At 45.6% G+C, this 23425-nt stretch overlaps 2 protein-coding genes across 2 annotated transcripts in view; both read right to left on the bottom strand.

Annotated features, from left to right (window-relative positions):
• HSD11B1 (hydroxysteroid 11-beta dehydrogenase 1) overlaps positions 1–5807 on the bottom strand; it is a 41352-nt gene extending 35545 nt beyond the window's left edge. Inside the window, exon 1 of the mRNA XM_040985289.1 lies at positions 5716–5807. The gene's annotated coding sequence lies outside the window, so the exon portion shown is untranslated. The remainder of the gene's footprint in view (positions 1–5715) is intronic.
• Positions 5808–10629: 4822 nt separating this feature from the next.
• G0S2 (G0/G1 switch 2) lies at positions 10630–11547 on the bottom strand. The gene is made up of 2 exons (XM_040985288.1): positions 11361–11547; positions 10630–11248 (listed from the first exon to the last, which is right to left on the bottom strand). The coding sequence occupies exon 2, from the start codon at positions 11227–11229 to the stop codon at positions 10933–10935; it is 297 nt and encodes a 98-aa protein (XP_040841222.1). The 5' UTR covers positions 11230–11248; positions 11361–11547; the 3' UTR covers positions 10630–10932.
• Between the last annotated feature and the right edge of the window lie 11878 nt (positions 11548–23425).

The following is a 23425-nucleotide window of genomic DNA, read 5'->3' as shown; positions in this document are numbered from 1 at the left end:
TTGCAGTCCTAGCTGCTCTGCAAGCTCTTGCTCAGGGAACAGAGGACAGCCTCCCTGCGCCTGGGCTCCTGCCTCCCGCTGGGGAGGCCGAACACCCTGCCTATCGCAGTCATTTGGAGCATAAACCGAGGTGGAAGAGCTGTTTCTCTTTCCTTCTGTCCTTCTGTCTCTCTGCCTTTCAAATGGATAAAATACATCTTATTGGAAAAAGTCACATGGCACCAAAAGAATGCTAACAGATTATCGTAATCTCTTCTTTCTTTCCCTAAGCCTTAGTCCTACTCACAACCAATCACTTGTAAATATTAATTGGGGGAGCGGGCAGGATTATGATGCAGTGGGTTAAGGTGCCAGCATTTCCACGTTTCATCCAGTTCATGCACTTGGGAACCCAGCAGAAAATGACCCACAGACTTGTTCTTGCCACCCACATGGGAGACTCTGGCGGAATTCCTAGCTCCTGGTTTCCACCTGGCCCGACTCTGATGGTTGCAGCTATTTGGGGGGAGTGCATCAGCAAATAAAAGCTTCCCTTTCTTTCTGTCTATTGCTGTGCCTTTCAAATGAATAAGTTAAAGATTTATTTTTGCTTCCTGGGAACCAACTCCATATTTTCAAACAATGCACTTTTTCTGGTACTTCTTCATTTTGCAAGTTTAGAATTTACTCAATGCTTTCCGACTGAAGAATACTGGAACTTTGCATGCAACACTCATTGTACCCCACTTAGCTTCCTCTTACTGGAACGCTGCAACTTTCACTCATTGACTAACCACTCTTCGAAGGATCAGTGTTTACAGCCTAGCTGTGTCATGTGCTCTCGTTGTTTTCCCCTGCAGTTAATAATCACCTGTCCGATTGGTTCATTTTCTTCCTTGCCAGCTCCCTGACAGGAGCTATAAACACAGATAGATTGTATTCACCGGGTGTCTGCCGGCTCCTTTTGTTTTCTTGGAGACTTCCCTCCTGGAGTTCTCTTCCTGCTCTGCAGAGGACTGGGTACTTGGGCAGTTTCTCTGAGGACATTTCTTTGACACTGCCCAGGATGGACTCTTACTTCTCTCTTGCCTGTTTGATTTCCTTATGAATGGCTGGGAGTTTATTTTGAGACCTGGCGTGCAGGAATGATATTTCACATTTTTAGCATCTTTATGTGGGTGTTCCTTCGTCACTCCTTGGCCACAGGCACACTGGCAGGCGCTTCCGGTCTGCATGTCCTTGCTTCACCTGCCCCTTGGTGTTTTTGGCTAAGTGTGGATTTCTAGAATGGAGGGTTTTTTTTGTTTTTTTTTGTTCCCCCCTCTCAGAATTGGAAGACATAGCCATACTGCATTTCCATTTCTAGCTTCCAGTATTGACTCTGAGAAGTCTAATTCCTGTTCAGATTCCTGATGCTTGTTTGTGACTGTTTTTCTCTGCCTGGAATGCTTGTGAGCCTCCGGAGCCTCTAACATTGCCAATGAGACGCTTTGGTGCAGGGTGAGGGGCACCTGCTGGGTCCATTCCATAAGGAATGTGACTCTTTTATTTTGGGAAAGTTTGGAGAAAAAAAAGAATTTTAAAATTTATTTTTTATTTAAAAGATGAGTTATCAAGTATCTCCTATCTGCTGGTTTACTCCCCAAATGGCTGCAACAACCAGAACTGGCAAGGACCAAAGCTAGGAGCCTGGAGCTTCTTCCAGGCCTCCCATGTGGCTGCAGGGACTCAAGCACTTGGGCTGTCTTCCACTGCTTTGCCCAGGCTATCAAGAGGAAGCAGAATCAGAAATGGGGCAGCTGGGACTTGAACTGGTACCCCTTTGGGATGCTGGAGCCGAGGATTATCGTGTTATGCCATGGTGTCTTTGTTTTTTAAAGATTGGTTTGTATGAAAGTCAGAGTGACAGAGGGAGGGAATGAACAGAAAGAGATCTTCCATTCATTGGATCATTCCCCAAATGGCCACAACATGGGGCCAGGCCAAGGCCTCCATTTGGGTCTCCCACATGGGTACATAGGCTGTCTTCTGCTGCCTTCCCAGGTGCATTAGCAGGGAGCTGGATCAGAAATAAAATACTTGGGACTCAAACTGGAGCTCTGCTAGGGGATGCCACTGACACAGGCTTAACTCGCTGTGCCACCATGCTGGATACTGCCAGGATTTCTCTCTTTGATTGGATCCTTTCCACAGAGTTGACTCCTTACTTCTGCATAGTTGTGGGCCGGGTTGGGGTGGGTGGTTACAGGTAGAAGCCGGGCTGTTCTGCCTCTGGCAGCTTGAGGGATCTTGTCTTTCAACATGGAGGCTTTCTCTCATGTCACTTCCCCAAGCATCACCCTCTGTGATGCCTGGTGGCATTGGTGCAGCAGCTGGCATTGGTGTTGGTACAGCAGCTGGCATTGGTGTTGCTGCAGCAGCTGGCATTGGTGGAGGCTGTGTGTTCTCTGACTGCACTCCCATCTCTCCCTTTGGTCTTGGAATTTCCCAAAGTCCTAATCCCCTGGAGCCTCTTAGCGGGGTGGCTTCTGGCTGACCTTCTGAAGCTGGTCCTTGGGCTTTTCAGCAGCCTCAGGTTGGAAGCATCCCACCCTGTTGTTCACTTTCCATCTCCTGGAAGGGTGCTCACCTCTCTCACTTGCCAGTGTCTCCATCCCCGTATTCATGGTTCAGAACACACAACTCCTCCCCCTTGAGAACAGCATAGTTCACAGACATGGAAATGCTTATTCAGAGTGACATGTTTAACCCCAGGTGGCCTTTTTAGGAGTGGCCTGTCTGGGAAGGAGTGACATCTTTTCCTTTTGAAGTTGTCCACAGGGGACCCTTTTAAAAATGACTTTAATGGAAGGAAACGATGGAGAGATTTTGGGTTTTTTTACTCATCTAGTTTTTTTTTTTCAAATATAATATAATATAAACCTGGAACTTTATATTAGATTCTGGGACGCTAAAAGATGAAGAATGATGGGACATCTGACCTCAAGGAGATTGTAGTCAGATGGAAGGAGAAAATGCAAATAAATTTCAATTCACATGAGGGTGATGATTACAGTAAAAGTGTGCACAGGATGTTAAGGAGGTGTGGGGTGGGTTATGTAAGAAGTCCTGGAGCTAAAACATGACGATGAAGTACGAGCAATGGAGCCAAAGTCCAGGGAGAGGCCTTGGAAGCACAGGGACCTGCATGTGTTCAAGTGAGGAGTCTAGAAATAGCACGCTATGTCAGGAGAACTTCAGGTGAGCAGAGAGAACTAGAGCAGGGTTGGCAGCGTTGGTCCTGGCAGTTAAACCAGCGCCTGAAATGCCAGTCCAAGTCCTGGTTGCTGTGCTTCCAATCCAGCTCTCTGCTAACACACCTGGGGAGGATGGCCCATAGACTCCTGCTCCCACAGGGGACTTCCTGATGGAGTTCCAGACTCCTGGCTTTGGCCTGCCCTAGCACCCGTCATGGCAGCCATCGAGGGAAGGAAGTGGCAGGTGGGAGATCTCTGTCCATTTCACTCTGTCTTCTCAGTAAATAAAAGTAAATCTTAGGGGGAAAAAGAAAGAGTTAGCTAGAGCAGGAGTCCCTGTTGAGGTAAAATCCATGGCAGTCACCAAATTGTTAAAGTCCATGTTAGTACAGAGTGTGACCAGGCCCACTAACAAAGGATTCATAAATATTAATCTTATTCCTTTTGAATCTGAGCAAACTTTGAAGCACAATCTGGGGCCAATATGGTGCAGTGAGTTAAGCCACCACTTATAGTGCTGGCATCCCGTTTGTGCGCCACATTGAGTCTAGGCTACTCTACTTCTGATCCAGCTCCCTGCTGATGCACCTGGGAAGGCAGCAGAAGATGGTTCAAGTACTTGGGCCCTTGCACCAGTGTTGGTGACCTGGATGCAGTTCCAAGCTCCTGCCTTTAGCCTGACCCAGCCCCAGTCTCTTCACTCTTGGGGAGTGAACCATCAGATGGAAGATCTCTGTCCTCGTTTCCCCATCTCTTTCTGAAATTCTGTCTTTCAAGGAAATAAATTCTTTACCAAAAAAAAAAAAGTGAAATTTATAAAATGAAAATAAGACAAGGATTTGATGAGAAGACAATGCTGAGTCAACGGTAGGTAGAATATCCTGTTTCTATCTAGACAAACCTGCCTTAAGTCTTTCTACACTGTGGTCTCCTTACTGTGATAAAACAGGTTGTAGAACACCTTTACTATTATCAAAATTTATTTATTCTATTTCTGCCAGGCAAGGATTACTTGAGGGTTGGAAGGAGTTATTCGAATATCCCACCCTACTGCTGTGTGGGCACCTTCCTGTGAAGTTTGGATGACTTCTGAAAAGGTCCTTGGACGGGAACAGGTGAACCGTGTCCCAGATCCTGCTCTAATAGTGACACACGTGAACTTGTGCTGGGCCCTCTCTTTGTCTTAGCTTCAATTTCCTTTCTTGGCCAACAGGAGGAATTAAATCGGATTACTTTTAAGATTTGTTCCAGCTCAGACACTGGGTGCAGGGAACTTTCAGTTGTACCAAAGTTAGGGTTAAGAAAGAACTAAGGTTTGAATTTCACTTTCACATTGCATTAAAGAGGGGAAGGCAATTCTTTTCAAACATTGGCAAGCAAAAGCACAAGGGAGATCATTCCATCTCTATTGACCTCTCCCACTCCCCTTTGAGCTTCCGGCTCTGATTAATTCACAGAAACTCCAAAGAGAAATATGGCACTAAAACAACAACAACAGCAATCAAAGAGTAGCTCAAGTGCGGCTCTGAGGTATTGTTAAGCTCTGTTGGGAAAGTTGGAGGAGCAGGACTTTTAAAGCCAACTGCTGTGAGCACATATCCTCACTGTCCATAGAGGCTGTCTGAAGCATGCGCCCAGCTATTTTAATCCCTCCGAGTGCCTGGATCAGTGCACGGCAGTGCTCTGGAAGATGCCGCCTCCTGATGGCAAGCAAGGCTTTGGGTAAATGGGGAGGGTGGGGAATGGCATTTCCTTTTCCTGTCAGGGCTTCTCTAACTCCCTGACCTTGGGATTCTCTCTGGATGGGCCCCTTTAAGACTCCAAAGGTCAGTGTCCTGAGCCGCCTGGCTGGCCTGGGATTAAGGGACAGGTGAATAGCTCTTGCGGAATTTTTGATGGACAAACTCAAGACTCTCCTGGTCCATTGAACAGAGTCTCTTGAGTTAAAATCAGCCATGCTTAAAGCTCCAGAAATGCGTATCAAGGCTAGTAAACCAGCTGACAACTGTGTGCAACATGCAGCTAGCAGCCCTCTCTGCCAAGCCCAAGATGCAGCACAGTGTTTGTGTCTGTCATCGGTCTAAAGCTGATCTTTCAACAACCAAAAAAAAAAAAAAAATTCTTACAACCTGCAATCTTTGTTAGATTCCGAAAGAACAGGCAAATTTTAAACAGTGTTTTGACAACTTTTTTGTTCTAATTTAACTTTCTGTCCCAAAATGATCAGAACACTCTCAGCGCCAGTAACATACGTCCGACTCCATCTGCGTCTTCTCATATCGTCCCTCCTACGTGTTTGAAAGCTCCTTGGGCACTTTTTTTTTTGACCAGCATTTGACATTGAAATTTGCCTTCTGCCCCAGTTTTTCCCCCCTGCCCCAGCCCAAATCACCTCAACAGCCTTATTGTTTCAGTAGCCTTTGGGGACACACCTACTGAGGATTAAGCCCTGGCCCAAATGTCATACTGCTATATAAAGTGTGATGTGAAAAAGCCTTACCTTGAGATTTCAAACAAGTCTGACTTCTTTCAATTGATTTCTTTTTCCCTTCGCTTCTCTTCTCTCTCCCTCTTCCTCTGCCTTTCCTTCTGTTTCATCTCTTCCTTTGCGGTTTCCCACTCTTTGGGGGAGGGGCAGGATTTCCTGCTCAGAAGTTGGTTGGTCTCTGGGAGGAGTCAGAAGACCTGAATTGGGACTGCAACCAGCTGGTGTGCCACCTGATACAAGAAGGTGAAACCCAGGCCAAGGAAGAAGGCCCTTTAGCGGGGGACAGAGCTGGCAACCCTGGAGACGCCTGCAGAGGGAGCCCCAAAGGGAAGCCAGGCCGGGCCAGTCCTAGGCATCAGGCATCAGGTCTCCCCAAAGGACAGAGCAGCCCCCGAGCTAGTGCCCAGGATGGCAATGCTTGGAAGCGGTCCTGGTTGCCCCGGAGAATTATCCATTACTATTGTTAGCACTAAATGCTGGAGGGGAGGGGCATGCCAGACAGAGCCCCTGCCCTGCTCCCTGAGATTCCTGGCGAGGCCTGAAAGGAAGTCACTGAAACAAAAATTCAGTTTGGGCAGATTTTTCTTCCCGCATCAGGAGGGACATTAGCAATCCAGTGTGTTCTGGGAGGCCTGAGTGTCCACACCTTTTCCATGATCAATTAACTCCTTAGGGAATTATTTATGAATGAGTGTATGGTGGAGGGGAGTCCACAGTGGGATTCAGGAGGAATAAGGGCTGTGTACGTTGGGACAATAATTCTACCCTGATTCGCATCAGTTGCTGTTGGAACATCATACCCCACCCGTGTTGACTTCTTCCAAACCAAGACATGAACCACCATAAGTAAAAATATTCACTCTCTCCATCCATTTATTTAGTTTTCAACTGGTATTAGGGAGTACCTGTTCTGTGCCAGGCACTGGGCCTGGAACAGGGGATAGAGCACTGAGCCATATTAGATAGAGTCCTGCCAGCCACTCTTTGAAAGTTTCCTAACATTTATATTCATTTTTATTTCATCTCTAGTTTGAAATTTTTTGCTTGTCTTACTCTACTTTCTGTTACTATAACAGAATGCCCAAGACTGGATAATTTCTAAGGACAGACAGCTCATTTGGTTATTCCAGAGGCTGGCAAGTCCTAGCGCAGGTCACTGGTGTCTGCTCAGCTTCTGCTGAGGGCTCGCTTTGAGCTACTTCAATTCATGGTGCAAATGGGAATGTATGATTATTTCTAAGAACATGCACCTGTAAGCCATTATTTCTAAATATATTAAAAGCTAGAGAGAATGATCTTCTATGAAGACTTATTGGATGATAGAGGCAATGAGAACTCAGTTAAGTCATCAGAGCTCATATAGTTGACACTTGTCCAGTAGTGGACAAATGGGGTTAGGGTTCAGGAGTCCTAAGTGTACCTGTTGGTTCAGGGGGTCCCTGAAATCCTTCCAAATAGGAGTCATTAAAGCAATCATGGCAGAACCATCAGAATTGTCAAAGAATGATGAGAGCACTACCAAAAGTCTGAAATGCACGGAACCGCCTGCCAATGGCAAGAAGGGTGAACTTTACTCCTGAGTGTCTTAGAACAGTGGACTGCTGGTCTTACACAGCTGAAAGATTTGGAGGAGCATGAATGTCCGGAACTGGAATAATTTCTAAGATATAAGGGTTGACACCATCTATAGAAGCATGATTCTTTGTTGACTGGTTGGTACTCTAAGATACAATTGATGGTGTGGGTCTATTCCTGATTGGCTGATTCTCAGAAGTAATTGATCAGCTTTTAAAAAGCTTGATGATAGGTGGTCTGTCATTGATAGAACCAACAGGCTTTGAACTGTTTCTGATAACTGGGACTAAAGAAAATTCAAATTTTTCCTAAGAATGTGGAGACTCATAAATACTGCTGATAACTACTGTTTGTTTTCATTAGACTATACAGAGTGCAAGATGGTTTCTGATATAGCATAAAGCCATGTATTTATATTAATGGGTAAAAGTTTTATGGTATTTTATAAAGAACAAGGTAAATAAGAGGGGTCTTACTATTACTAGTTTTGAGAACTATTAAGTTTATCCACCAGGTTAAGGTATTTTCTAACAGACAAAAGCGTTAGTTAGATCAACTTAAGAAATAGTCTCAAAATATCAAAACAATAACAATCATGTGTATGTTATCTTACTTAATTTGCAGAATTAGTTCCTAAGGAAGATACTATTTCATGAATCAAGAAAGAATTTAAGTGGCATGAGACAGTTTCCCCACTAGCTTTGTCAACGTTTTAGGTCTACCCGAAGGAGAGTCCAAGCAGTCTTATTTACCTTCTTTGTTTTTCAGCTGATAGATTGCATAATGTGTCAGCACCAACAGCTCTTCTCTTCTTTTGGGCATAATACTTGAAGCATTAACTTGCTTCAGCAGCTCTTTCACTGGCCCTCATTAGCTGTTGTTACGCTGGAATAAGCTTTCCTAATTCTGTGGCTATACAGACCCGAGTCTGTGCTGCATCTTTGTTCAGTGTTAGGCAAGTTGACTTCTTGCTTCCAACCTACTGAGTTGTTTGGAATCCTGGCTCTGTTCACCCAGGGCTGAGTCACTAAGAGAATTGATAAGCAAACCTTCCCTCCTAGGTTTTTGATGAAACCGCCAAATGGTATAGAGCCAAGGACAGTTTTCCTCCCAACTTTGGGAGGACTTCATTGTGCTCCACCACAGCCAAACATGGTCTAATGAGACCACTTCAGAACCTTGATTCTCAAGCTGTTGGCAAGCCCTTTCCCTTCCTTCCTTTTCACTCACTTTCTCAATGGAGAGGTCTTAGCGGTTGGGGACACGGTCTAAAATTAAAGTTTGACCAGCATCCTGGTGTCTACCCCTGGATACCTGCAGAGGTTTCCCTCCCAGACAGCCAGAAATGTCTCCTGACACTGGTTCACAGATAGACTTTTTAGCAGTGTTCCCCTTCTGATTACGACTATTGCTCTAATATCATCAATGGATTGATCAAAGAATCAGGTCATTATCTGGAGTGGACTATCGGCCTGGGATCTGGAACTTGACAGATTTCTGGATTCTATCATGAGGGCCAGGGCCCTGTCCACAAAGCAACAGAAAATTCCAGGGTGAGACCCTGGCTCCAAGCCCTGTAAGAATTCAGAGAAATGAGATCAGAGAGCACAGATGTGAAATGAAATGGAGGGGTGTGTGTGTGTGTGTGTGTGTGTGTGTGTGTGTAGGGGAGTGATTTGGCAACAGTCTTATCAGGCAGTGCCTGGAGCCATTTATCTATTTATTCAACTGTGGAGTTGATGATTGGAGTAAAGTTGTCTATAGTTGGGGAGGGTGGGTAACACTAAAATGCAAAGAGAGTGCCCGTCAAGTGCCTTCAGGCTCAAGCCCTGGGCTGCTGGTCATCCTTTTAGAGCCCTGGACTCCTTGGTTGCAAGTCTTGTAAATCCACCAAGTTAGTTATTACTGCTCAGCAGGCTCCTTAGAGAGCCAGGAGAGAGGATTTAAGTTGGTGATGACTGACTGGTCTTTTGTCTTTTCCTTTTCTAGCCTGGAGCTTTTCCCTGTAACCTGGGCTCTTGGGGAGGAAGCTGAGTGGAGTAAAGGCATGTTCTTGGGAGCTTGCCTCTTTTTTTTTTTTTTTTTTTTTAATTAATTGCATTGCATTATGTGACACAGTGTTATGGGCACTGGATTCCCCGCACCCCTCCCTGAACCCTTTCCCCATGGTGGATTTCTCCACCTTGCTGCGTTACCACAGTTCAAATTCAGTTGAGGTTCTTTCATTGGAAGTATTTACCAAGCATAACGTCCAGTGTCTTATTGTCCTAGTGGGTTCAACGATTTCTTGGTGAGACCATCTCTGGTCTGAAGGTAAAGCCAGCAAAGTATCATCCCAATCAATGAAAAGCCCCAACATAACATCAACAACCATTTACGACCTTATGGCATTAATTGACATGATATTGATTAATAGTATGTTAATAGGAAAATGCTGGTTCTCAACTACATCCTGTGACTTCTTCATAGACATTTCAATTTTGGTTTATATTCAACCTGATTCCATACAGTTATCAGTTTAGGTACAGTACATTTTTTTTAGGATGGGTGTGCAGAGAAATCCCCAATACCCCAGTGAGGCGTAACTAATCTTTGTGTCCCACCTAGTGAGGCATGTTTGGGTCCACGCTGGCCGTTTCCTGTCTGATTCTAAGCTTTCCTTGTTGTCTGTCCATTCTAGATTTTTTGTTTGTTTGTACGTTTGTTTGTTTGTTTTGAGGGGTTACTGGAGTGATCCTAATGGTCACCGCGAGGGAGGGTGGAGAGCCAGAGCCAGGCAAGGACCAGAGAGAGCTCGCCTCCCTAGTCGTTTATTATTTATTTATTATTATCCCTAGAAGTTTATTATTCTTCTGTTTCTGCAGATCGGGGAGCTTGCCTCTTCTACTACCAGGGAGCTCCCTTGTTCTCTGGCACTCACATTCTCTCTCTTTCCTCCTCCCTCCTACTGCTCTCTGCTCTTTCTCTCAACCTGTCACTAAAGTGGTATCAACTCTTGGGCCCTCAGTACAAGGGTGTGAGGGAGAAGCAGCTCTTCTCTGGGACCACTCAGTTACCATTCATCCTGTTGCCAGTAGATTCACCTCATCTTAAAATGCTAAGACCTCTTCCAGATTTCTTCCATCCCCTGCCCCGGAGCAAGGAAGAGCCCTCTGTGGACATGTAAGCAATGATGGTAAGAGCAGCAGTGTGATTAGAGCCTCTGGGTGGGAAGCAAGTGGTGTCTGATCCTCTGGAAGCCACACCCTCCCCAGTGGACAGGGACACTTCTTGGTGACTTGCCATCACTCTGCATCCCCGTCCTCGCTCCCAGCCCAGGCCACTCTCGGGAAATTAGATGATCAGCACTAATATAAAACATTTTTTTTATTTTAAAATGCAAAATGGTGCTTTCTGTAATACAACAACAATAATAATAGTATAAAAAGCACTCTTCCTTCCTCCCTCACGCGCAATGCTAAGTGCACTCGGAGAGCTCAAAGCCAACTTGTGTTGGACTTTTTTTCTCAACGCAGCGCTGCACAGCAGCAAAACTTAACCGGAACTCGTCCCCGTGCTAGGTCGGTTCCGGGTGTCACTGACTTCTCAGAAGTCAGACAGCACCTGCCTCCTGTCCTCACCCCTGGCGTGTCTCTGTCCATCTCCTGGCGGAGCCTATGAGGCGTGCAGCCGGTTGGAGAGGGCCCGGCTGAAGAGCGCGGCCGCGGGCTGCTTGCCCTTCTCCCGTAGCGCGCGTCGCTCCCGGGCCGCCCGCAGCTCGGTGGCGGCTGCTTCTTGTTCCCGGAGACGGCTGGCGACGGCAAAGGGGCCACACACGGTCTCCACCAGGCCGATCACCGCTCCCACCAGCGCCAGCACGCCGCCCAGCACGTACAGCTTCACCAGCTTGCTCCGGGGTCGCGCCGCCAGCATCTCCCTGGCCAGAGGCAGCAGCTCCTGTACGGCTTCCATGCTTGGGGGACTGGGCCACCTGCGCAGAAGCAGAGGGAAGGGGACCTTAGTTGCCGAGGAACAGTTCCATCTGCGCGCGGAAGGAGCTCCCAGGGCTATTCAAGGGATCCCGCGCCTGGGCTGGGACTCACTTAGGCGGCGGTCAACGCGTCCGTGGATGCGGCCGGCCTCGTGTCCTCCTGCTCCTTCTCCGAAGCCTGAGCTCTTCCAGATGGCGAGTCGGAAGTCGGCACCTGGCAGTGTCCGGTGCCGCTTATATCTTTCCTCCAAGACCCGCCTCCCGGATCCCTGGCCAGGGCCCGTGGTGCAAGCGCCAGGAAAAGGAGGAGGGGGGGGGAAGAGGGACGGGGTGGGGGAGGGATCTGGCAGAGGTGACCCGGAGCTGTGCATGCCTCGACTGCGTGCTAGGGGGGAACCCAGGCACGGCCGTGGTGGCAGGTGACCCTAGATCGAGGTGGGGTGTGTGTGTGTGTGTGTGTCCCTACATTTCTAGTCCTAACTGCACCCTCTTTGTGGACAAGGTGGGTTCACAGCTTTCTTTGCCCCAGAGAGCCTGAGGTGGGGGGACCCCTCGTGGTGGGAATCTGGGGGCTTCTACCTAAAGGAAATTTCCAGGTTTACTCAGAAGGGTTGTCCTCTTCCCACGTGTGTGGCCATGGGTGGCAGAGGAGGAGAGGGTCCGGGGAGGGATGAGGTAGTGATTAGAGCAGGTGTCAGAGTCAGCGGCTAGAGCTTGTTGTATTCTTTCATGATTGGCTCTGTTCAGAGGTGCCACTTGAGCATCAGTTTCTGCCTCCAGGGTGTTCTATCAGGTGCTCTGTTTCTGGGAACAGTCTTGAAGTCCAGATTGTCTCCAGGTCCACTGGAGAAGCAAAGTGGGGGGCTGGGCGAGGCTAGGATGGGAGGGGGCTGTGCCTGCCTGCCTAGAAGGGAAAGGCTTCCTGCTCCTCTAATTTGTTGCCCCTTCTTCGTTTTAGCTTTACTGTGCCAGTGAATGCAGTTTATAAGTGAAGGATGTGAAATGGGCAGTTGGGAGGGAGGCGTTGTGGGGAATCAAGATAGAGGCAAGTGCTCTGGTTGGTTTGGACTGGATTTGACATTGGCTCCGCTGGCAGAGTGGGGGCGGGGAGCTGCAGTTCAACCTTGGTCATCCATATACCCGCGATAGCAAGTTAGAGCAAAGGCCAGGGGACTAGGCCAGGGACCTCTAAGCAAGAAAAGGCAGAGGGCAGGGGCAGGAAGGGGAAGTCAGACTGGCCAGAGGCTTGGGGAGGTCGGTGATGCAATATTGCACTAGCCTTCTAGTTCAGTGGGGCTGAGCTGGGCAAGCAAGGAAGGGCTGGTTCACAGATCAACTATTTTAGCCCTTTGAAACACTCTCAGTCCGTTTTCTCTGGAGTCTGAGGCAATTTCCCAGATGATCCAGTCAAAAACATCAGTAGTAATGACAAAGCCACCCTTTGACTCTGCTGTGAGGCGATTAAGGGTTGTTGTGTGCTTGCTCAAGGTTACCTAAGTTGCTTGATTAAAATTTTATATTCTGGTGCAGACCCAAGCGGTCAGGGTGACCGGCATCTCAGCAGAGGGTTCTCCCTGCAGGACTGTGTCCCTAGCTTGTCGTTCTTTTAACCAGAGCAGACAGGACAAGTCTGAAACAAGAGTCCGAGCCAAGTTTAATATGGATCTTTTCACTTTCTTCCTTGTGGGCTTGGATAAATGTCTAATAACTGGCAGAGTGAATTGTGAGCTTTCCCTATATCTAAATTTCAAACACTGGCTGCTTCTGGAAGAACTTGTGACCTGTGCTTTCACTTGATTTCTGACCCTCCAAGGTGAGTCAGTCAAACTTTGAACCAAAAACTCCAAAATTGACAAGGCAGAAAGGGAAGTGATGTCTGGGTTTCCGCAGACACAGGCCGCACGACCCTAGGTCAGGAGGCTGTCCTTTGGCCGGGGAGTTCCCCCTTCCTGTGATTTGCTCTGTGGGCATGTCCCTAACCCAGTTGAGTTCCCCTCTTTCCTGCTTTGAGAAGCTGACTTGCACCTCCAGGTCTCACCAACTAGCTGACAAGGGCTGGGCAGAGGGGACAGCAGGTGCCAGAGACTGAGGTCACCGGTGGATTTGGTGTCCCTGGTTTGGGTGACAGATGATGGATGGACAAGGCTAAGGAATCCAGCATTAGCTCATGCCTGGAATTTCTGAGCACAGTTCCTCTTGTCTGGATGGAGAAAGGGAACTTAGCTCTGAGGGTAGGGGAGGCTAGGCAGGGCCTAGAAACTAAACTCATATCCTAACTGGTCTGATGTCACTTGAAGAGAAGTAAAACACTTGCATCACACTGAAGATCCGTCATAGGATGACCCAATGGCCTTTTTTTTTTTTTTTTGGTCTTGATGCATTTTTTCCCTCTGGTCATACAGTACTTTTGTTGCAAAATTGAGTTGTATTCCTGATAGTCACCCTGTCTAAGATTTATCTAATTCTTACAATTTGTAGAAAGTGGGAAATGCCAGCCTGAAAATTTTGTTGTTTTTGAAATCCCTTTCCCCGAAATGTTAGGAACTCCAGAGTCCTCTTTGGAAGGAAGAATCTTGAAGGTGCAATGTGAGGTCAAGGGTCAAGGGCAGAAGAGGTGGTAGAAAGCTGGCCCGATAGCTGGGCCTTGGTGATTGAAGGTACAGGAGACAGAATTCCACCTCTGTGTTCCTCTGTGTCTCCCCTCTCAGTGTCCTTATTTATAGCAATGACGTGTTCCTTTTGTCTTGTAAGCTTAAAATCTTATGTCACTTTCTGGCAGAGACATTGCCTGCCCACTCCAGGCTGTCATATTGCCTCAAGTTTGTTGCTGAGTTTTGCTCGTAGTTCTTGTTACGTGTTACAATGACAGCATTGTTGCCTTGGCTTCCGGTTGTCTTCCACATGCATCAGAGGATAAACTTCAGAACTGAGATTACGTTCTGCTCTCTACCCTCTCCCAGTGCCCACTAAGTTCCCTACCCATAATAGGTCCGTAACAGGTCTGTATGGGGTTAATTATTGTCTTTCCATTGGACTGTGGAGCTTGACTAGGATCACACTCAGGGCGTTTGCATATGGTCAGATTTTAATGAGCGCTCCAATAAGCATTCACCTTCCTTGGGGGACAGTTTTTGGCTTCTTAGCTCTCTTCTTTCGAACCCATCTCAAACACTATCACCAAATGAATCTTTCTAAAATTTCATTTTTAAAAAATTGTTGCTTCCGTGTTCAAAGCTCAGGTGATTTCCCATTGCCCACTTGAGGAATTCCTGGATTCTGCAGGTGGAACCTGCTGTGCATTGAATTCAGGCATTGTGTGGGCCAATCTTCACTACTCATCTGAGTTTTCCCCCTCTTGCTTTTCTTATAAAAACCCTTTTGTTCTACAGAGGGTTTTTTTTTCACAAGCCAGGAAACAATTCGTTGAATTGTTGAATTATTATCTGTTTAAACTTTGCTCATACTCATCTTCCTACTTGAAATTCAATCTTCTTTGTCTTTCATTCTTCCTTGAGGCCAAATTCAGGATTGTTTGCTTGGAGAAACCACCACTGCCCATGGCAGCACACTCTGATCCCTTCTTTCTGTGAATTTCAGCGACTCCTGTGGCTCATCGTGCCAGATTGTGTAACTCTTATATAGCTCTCCCATTGTTCCTTCTGGACTGGCCTCATCCCTGTGGAAGGCGCTTTCTTCTTTCATGGCGCTAACATCTAACAGGGGCCCAATCCATATAAATTACATTGACCTAAATGTCAGCCCTGGGATTATGCAATGGCCAGTTAAAACTCTATTGGGAGATTATTTTAGGTGTAGTAGACTATTCTTGGCTTGGAGCCTTGGAGCCTTGGAGCTAAAATTGCCTAAGACTTGGCAACTTGGCTTAGTTCCTTTCACTCTGGCCTCCTTGCTTTTCATTTCCACTCGTAACCGTGTGTGACATAGCAGCCACTTACTCATTCTGGAGCACTCATCCCACCTGTCCTGGGACATACCTGCCATAGACAAGACACACCTCACCCTTCCTTCTCCTCCCACCTGTAAAAAGCATCTCTCAGGACTCGGTCCTGGAGCTTTTCTTACTCTTCATGCCTTCTATAGGTGATTTGCTTTCTTCATGGGGCTTGTATTACTGTCTCTACACAGGCAACATACACACCTTCCGGGTCCACCCATGATCTTGTACTTGTTTGTGTTCCCGGCTTAATTATTTGCCCCTCAACCTTCACCCTCTGGGTGCCAGCCACACTGCTCAGTTCCTCTGCCATGTCACATTCTGCCTCCCTGATGTTCTCTCCCTTTGGAGCACTTTGCTCTCCTCCCCTCATATGGAAGATCATTCCTCATCCTCCAGGTGTCACTGTCCTCTCTCTTCTGCAGGGAGACCTTCCCTCCCACCTACATCAGGCCAGCTCCCTTGCGATAGGTTGCCTTCGTGTCCTCGCTTTCCTTTTGATAACACTACGGCATGTCTCCATGTTGAGACTGTAAACTCTATGAGGCCAGCTCTCAACCTACCATGTGGATGTTCTCAGAGCTAGTACAATATGGAGTTCATGGTTGTGCGTCATCAATTTATCTTTAGTTGGTTCGGCTGTCCTATAGGCAATAACAAACACTGATGAATTTTAAGCTACACAGTGCTACCAGATTGCTAATGAGGCAGAGTGGAGGATGGATAGAGTAGGGCCAGATTAGAGGGACAGTGTTACAGTAAATCAGTAAGAAACTGGGCTCAGGTAGAGGTTATGTAGAAAGAGGAAGGACAGATTTGAGTGACGTCACAGGAAAAAGTGACAGACTTCTGCTTGCAGGAAGGAATGAAGTCTGGGGTGACTCCCAGGAGTGGAGATGAAAAGAGAACATTTTGGTGAGAAAAAGGTTGAGATTTGTCCTGGGTGTATCGTGTGTGGGCTGTTTATGGGCCATGCAGGCTAGGATGGCCATCAGACAGTTGTATGTCAGTTGGGGATTCCACAGCAATTCTACAGTAAGAGAGATTGCCCCATGAGGACCTAGAGATAAAAAAGAAAGGGTGGAAGTGTGAGACAGGGGAGACACCATGATCTGATGGGTCTGCTCTCCTGAACCGGCTCCCTGAGAAGTTCAGTTGATGGGGCGTGTGTCACAAAGTATTCCCTACCCTCACACCTAGCATCTAGTCAGGAGCTTTCTGGAAAATAAAGGATTCTTCTCTCTTTCTCTCTCTCTCTAAAAAAAAAAAAAAAAAAAAAAGAAAGAAAAAACTTATTTGGTTTTTTAAAAACAGTTCATTTGCGTTACAGTGAGCAAAATCCTTAGAAAGCCCCCAGGGTTTTTGCCCCCTATTGCTTCTGCCCAGTTAATCCAGGGATTTGGGACAGTTGCACCTCTAATAGGTTATATCATGTGGCTCAGCTGGCTTCAAGGATTGATTAATTAGAGAGACCCCCCCCCCCAATCTGGATTCTCCCTTCAAGAAGAGATTTGATGTGTTAGGTGGGAGTGGGGGGAAGGGGGTCGTGGGGTGGGGGAGTTAAGGTGAGGGAGGGCCAAGATGGAGAGTGGTCTTCATTCCACAACCACAAGGTGCTAGGGTATTCTGCAACTAGATGAGCTTCAAAGAAAACCCTGAGCTCCAGATGACAATGTTGCCTGCCTGGCCTGTCTGACCTGTTGATATTTGTGAGATCCTGAACTTCTGTGCCCGAGTTTCTACAGTACAAACTGTGAGCTAATAAATAAATAGACATTGTAATAAGCTGTGTATTTTGTGATAATTTGCTATGGATCAACAGAAAATGAATAGAAGCCGCATGCTCAGAGCTCCTGCTGTGTGTGACTACTGGAGACAGCCCATTCAAATCTGAAGAGGACTTGGGCAAACTCACCAGGATGGGGAGTGCTGATTACGCCCAGTGGCCCGTGCTTGCTTGCAGATATGCAGGCACTGCTTTGCCCTGATCTGTTTCTTCATGTTCACCTGGAAGTGCTTAACCGTGTTTGGAGTCCACCATCTGCTCTCTGGGGTCCTCCACTGAAGCACTTAACCTCCCAACCAGACTGCCTCTTACCTTCTGTGAACTTCAGACAAGTCTCAGATGAATATTTAGCCATAATTTACTGTGCCTCCCAAGTTGACTACTTTTATTGTTTTCTAAAAAATAAAAAAAAAACCCATTGCTTAAAAATTTATTACTTAAAATTTTTAAAAATTATTTTTATTGGAAAAGATTTGTAGAGAGGAGATACAAAGAGAAAGATCTTCTATCTGTTAGTTCACTCCTCAAGTGACTGCAATGGCAGGTGCTGAGCCAGTCTGAGGCCAGGAGCCAGGACCTTCTTCTGGGTCTCCCATGCAGGTGCAGGTTCCCTAGGCTTTGAGCCATCCTCCACTGCCTTCCCAGATCACACAGCAGGGAGCTGGGAGGGAAGCAGAGTAGCCAGGACACAAATTGGTGCCCACATTGGATCCAGGCTCATACACGGCAAGGATTTAGCCACTGAGCCATTGCACTGGGTCCAATTCATTTTGTTTTTAATATTGTTTACATATTTGAGAGGTATACATACTCACTTTCTCCTCTCCATTCTTTACTTCTTGGCTCAGTAAAATGGAAGGAATCAGACTAGAGTTTCTTCGTCCAACCACCAAATCAGTCCTCCTTTGCTCTACGTTATCTCACATTGACATGGCAGAAGCATCCCGGAGTCCTTCACTACAAAGCTCCCTTCCTATCTTATTCTGGCTCACTTGGGAAGTTTTGATAGTCAGAATGCTTTGGTTTGCAATAAGCAAATCTAATTCTAATGGCTGAAATGATTGTAAAAATATATAGTTTCACAAGACATGGGCTCCAGAATTTGTCAATTCAGATGCCTAAGAATTAAGGTTCTTTCCATCACCCTAATATGATATGCATGGCGTTGAGGCTTGTCACAGTCTGGTTTGTATTATTGTCCTGAAATAGCCACTTCAGATTCAAGCACTGTGGTGTGTGTGACAGCATCCAAAGAAGAAAGGCTGTTACTTCTGGTTGTTGTTGTTGTTAAGATTTATTTATCTTTATTGGGAAGGCAGGTTTACAAAGAGGTAAAAATCTTCTGTCTGCTGGATCACTCCCTAGATGAGTCCAATGGCCAGAGCTGAGCCAATCCAAAGTCAGGAGCTTCTTTTGGGTCTCCCACATGGGTGCAGGGTCCCAAGGCTTTGGACCATCCTCTGCTGCTTTCCCAGGCCACAAGCAGAGCAAGGGATGGGGAGTGGAGCAGTTGGGACACGAACTGGTGCCCATATAGGATCCTGGCACTTGCAGGGGGAGGAATAGCCAAATGAACAATCATTCCAAACCTTGTTAACTTTCGTTTTATTGGCAAGGAAACTTTTACTAGTGTCTCTGCCCAAGATTTCTTCTCATTGGCAAGAGCTGAGTCACATGCCCAGTCCGACTGCTTATATAGCAAAGGAGTAGCACCCTGAGCATAGATCACTGGCTCTCAAAGGGTATCCCTGGAACCAGCAGCAGCCACACCATCCAGGAACTTAGGATAGATACAGATTCTTGGAGCCTACTGTAAACCTACTGGATAAAGGAAATCATGCATGGTAGAGTAGCCATTTGTGCTTTAAAAATTCTAATGCATGCTAAAGCTTGAGAAGCATTAGTGCTACAGTGTGTTTCTATCACCCTAAAATCCCTATGTTGAGCTGTAATTGCCAATGTGGTGATATGAGTAAGTGGGACTTCTGGAAGGTGGCTGGGTCATGAGCATGGAACCCTCATGAGTGGGATTAGTGCCCCAAGTAAAGAGATCATAGGGAGCTCATTTTCCCCTTCTACCAGATATAGACACAGCTAGAAGGCCCCCCCCCGCCCCCAAATCTGCACTTACTCTAAGTTCTTAGGTGGTGTGGCTGCAGCTGGTCTTAGGGAGACCATCTAAGAGCCAGTCATCTAAGCTCAGGCTGCTATATGTTTCCTCTGTAAGTAGCCTTAGGGTTGGACACATGACCTAGTTCTGGACAATGAAAAGCTATCTTGAGTAGAAATAATTTTAGGAAAAGTTTTCTTGCTGATAAAAGTAACAGCCTCTCTTCTTGCATTGAATGCTGTCTTCCTTGAGGTACACCTACTGGTATTTCATCTTACTGTATCAGTTTCCTAGGCCTCCTGTATCCATCAGTGGTTTTCAACTTCAAACATTAGAATCACATCAGGAAATTCAAAAATTTCCAAAGCTAGCTTGGATCCTAGTCCAATTAAATCAGAAATATTCAGGCATCAGTAATTTTTCAAGCTCTGTGGGTGATTCTACTGTGCATCCAGTATTTGGGGGTCACTGCATTTCATCCTTCAGCCTCAGATATCTGGATGAGTGGTTCTAATCTCATCACCATCTGAGATTATCCCAGGAGCTTTAGAAACCCACCAGTGTGTGGAGTTCTCAAAAATGCATGGACTCTGAGTTTCTGGGGGTGATTTTAGTATGTGGCCAATATTCTGAACTTCTCCTAAATGAGTTTCAATAGTTTCATGGATTGAGACTTCCTCAGTGCGCCTTGTAGGTCTTTCTACAGGAATGGAGATGTTATGTATCTGATGTGTCCAACATGCTTGCTGCTAGTACATTAGGCTATTGAGCACTTGAAATATAGCTATAGTGACTAACGAGCTCAATTCTAAAAAATTCGTTTACTTGAAAGCGTTACAGAGAGAGAGAAAAAAAAAAGAGAGAGAGAGAGAGATTGGTCTTCCATCTGTTGATTCACTCCCCAGATGCTTGCAATGGCCAGAGCTGCCGGAGACCAGCTCCAGCTGACTGAGAGCTTGCAAAGGATGCGTGGATCGGCGAGATGATAGGAAGAGATAAGACATGGACCACTATGGCTTGATACTCATAATGGACAACTCAGAAAAGTTGCCTTCTTTATTTATACACAAATCATCACAAGCTTTTGCACCATATCCAATTGTTTCATTTTTACTTCATGGTTAAGAAAATACAAAAAACAATCCTAAGGAAAATATTTTCAACAAACCATTACTCATTGAAACCTGCAGTCACCTGGCTGAAGCCAGGAACTCCACGGTTGGCAGCACATGTGGTTACATAGTGACAAGTGGTTTACTTATACTCAGAATCGATTTTTACTAAACACGAACTAACTAATATTGCTTGAAATATTAAGAATACAGAATTAAAAGATCATAAATGAAAGGATTTTATAAAAGTATATAACAGATTCTTTGCTAATTCTTATAATCAAATCATGCATTAATTACCGTCACCTTCACCTAGTGCTGATTCAATTGTTTTTCATTGCTTTGTTAAAGGGCAGGAAAGGGATCAAGGCAGCTCAGCCAATCTACAAACAGAGGGCTTTTACAAGAAACTCTTTCATCTATATAAACTGTTTTCTTTCCCTAAATATAAGTGCCAATATAAGATAAAGATTTTAAACCATTTTGAGGGGGGTTCACATTTATTTCCTTATAAAAGATGCCCCATATACTTTTGCTTTCTGTGGTAAGAAACTAAAATGCATCATATCATGTGTTGTAACAGTTCGAGGTGCATAGTAAACAAACTCTTTGTACCTCCATGATTGCCACCAGTTATAGGAATCACTTCACATTAGCAGCAAAACAACAACAACACCCTCAGAAGAACTCTATGAAACATCAGAGAGGTGATTGAGTTCCATACAATGGGTGAGGCAGCAATGAGGTGATCAGAGACATTCTGCCGGGCCTTGCCTCACAGCTAGAAACTCCTCGCAGCCTTGCTAACTGAGGAGCGGTGCTCATCACACACCCATGCCATCCGACCCAACTGCATGGCTCCCCTCATCTTGGCAGAAATTTGAGAGTGTAATTATTGAAAATTAAGAGTAGTGGAGGCACTGTTCCATATACCTTGAAGATGAGTTTTAATATCATTTCAAGGCATATGTGAATCATTATAATAAAGAAGAGTAACACAAATCTATTTATAATTATTATGGCAGGTGGTACTAAATCTAGTTTTTAAGTGTTGAATTTCATTGCCAATATAAATTACTGCCTCTTCTAATGCATTAATTTTGGTTTCTAGATATTTAATGAAACTTTCTTGAGTAAACAACATAAGACTAACATTACGAGAAAGGGAATTATCATGATCAGCTGTATAAACCTGTTGCACCAGGTCAGTAGTGGAAGCTGTAAGGGACCCTATAGGAGTAATAATATTAGTGAGACCTAAAGATAAGGAAATCACAAAATGCTTAGGATGGGATAAAGCTGTAGAAATTGAGTCCAATGCATAAAGAGCAGCAGCATCCTACCATGGTTCAGTCAAATTTATAGTTAACATTAAATATGAGGGTTTTCTCAAGATAACAAAAATATCAGGCATTAGGGAAGAATTAAGACAATAAGTAACAATATACTTAGTACAAATAACAGTGTATACAGAGCCATCTCAGGTAACGGAGATGGAACCTAAGGGTCCATCTGTAAGTTACTTATCAGCAGTCCTTTTTGGAAAGTAGCTTGAATCCTGCACAGGGATGTCTTCAGTGGTAGAGAGTAGATCAGCAGGCATGTTTGTGACGTGTCTTCATGGCAGGAGTTGATGTTCTGCACAGACTGAGCCTTTCAAACATTTCCAGGTGGAAGTGTCTGTAGACCTCAGGAAAGGTAGCCCTGAGGCTAGTGAAACTCTTTCTGTTGTTTTGGCCAGAGGCAGGCAAGAAGGAGAGATGGCACCAGGGTTCTTCCTGGTAACATAGCTCATTACTCTTCCTCTGGGCCTCTGGGAAAGTGAGCTGTAAAGGCAGTCTTTAGAATGTCAGATTTATAAGTTAACCATTCTGGAGATCTAACTGTACGTTCTGAGAAGCTTTTGGGGGTTTTAGAGAGGAAGTAGAGGAAAAGTGAAGAAAAAGGTAAAAATTATCATATTGATCAGTTTCAGAAAAAGCAGGTGAAACTCTTAAGTAACAGCTTTAGAAAATGTTACTCAAAGGTCTAATATTTGTTATGAATTTAAAGTAAAGGTACAACCTTAAATAGTACATAGAAAAAGGCGATGAGGATATAACATGAGTAACCTGGTTATTACAAAAACGTCAAAAGTGGTTAAAAATATAGGATTTCCTAACTAGTAAACACAGACAGTAATGTATGATAACAATTAAAGCAATTGTTTGCAATAACTTTAGCTGGGAGAAAGCGGCATAAAACTAAAATCTACTATGTGCCCATTTCTCATCTGATCTCAGGGAACACTGAGACCAACCAATAAAACAACAAACACACACTCACACACAGAGCTAGGTCAGGCCAAAGGCCAGGGTCAGGAGCTCCCTCTAGGTCTCCAACATAGGTGGTAGGGCGCATATGGCATGATGGCATTGTGGTGCAGTGGGTGAATCCACTGGCTGAACCACCTGCATCCTTTGTCAGAGCACCAATCTGAATCCCAGCTGCTCTGCTTCTGATGCAGCTCCATGCTAACTTACCTGATAAAGCAGGAGAGGATGGTCCCAAGTATTTGGGATTCTGCCATCCATTAAGAGAGATCCAGATGTGGCTTTTGATTCCTACATTCAACCTGGCCCCATCCCAGGTATTGCCAGCAGATGGGAGATAAAATGGGAGATCGCTCTCTCACTCTGTGTATGTGTGTGTGTGTTGAAGTATGACACTTTAAAAAAAAGAACACAAGTGAACAACCAAATAAATCTTTTTTAAAAAGTTTAAAAGTTTGACAATGCCCTTTGGTGCCCCTATTTTGGAGGTTCCTTCAACACAGGCTGGGGACTTGATCTAGCCTGCTTGGGAAATGCAACTCTCAATCTTTCATGCTTGTTCCAGTGTCACATCCTCAGAGAGACAACTTTTTTCTAAAGTTGCACTCAGCTGAGACTCTCATGTATCATGACATGTCCTTTCCAGTTGCTTCACAGACAGCCTGGATGTGTGACGATCGGATTTTGGCTTTGGTTTGCCTGCTGTTCTGTCTCCTAGAGCATGACACCAGGCACAGTCAGTGCTCCATAAGTCTTTGCAGATGCGTGAATGGAGGCTGATGTGTGGTGGAGATCAGGGAGAAGATGAAGCCCAAGGCAGATGTTACTCTGTCTTTTTCATGTGGTTGTGAGAAATGAGTTCACGAAGGGCAGGATTCCTGTTGGAGGAAGACGGGCTCTGA

Source organism: Ochotona curzoniae, unplaced genomic scaffold (genome assembly GCF_017591425.1).
Source record: "Ochotona curzoniae isolate NIBS_2020 unplaced genomic scaffold, NIBS_Ocur_1.0 contig_430, whole genome shotgun sequence".
Classification (NCBI taxonomy): Eukaryota; Metazoa; Chordata; class Mammalia; order Lagomorpha; family Ochotonidae; genus Ochotona; species Ochotona curzoniae.
Note: the sequence above shows the minus strand (reverse complement) of the source record. Positions and strands in the feature narration are given on the sequence as shown.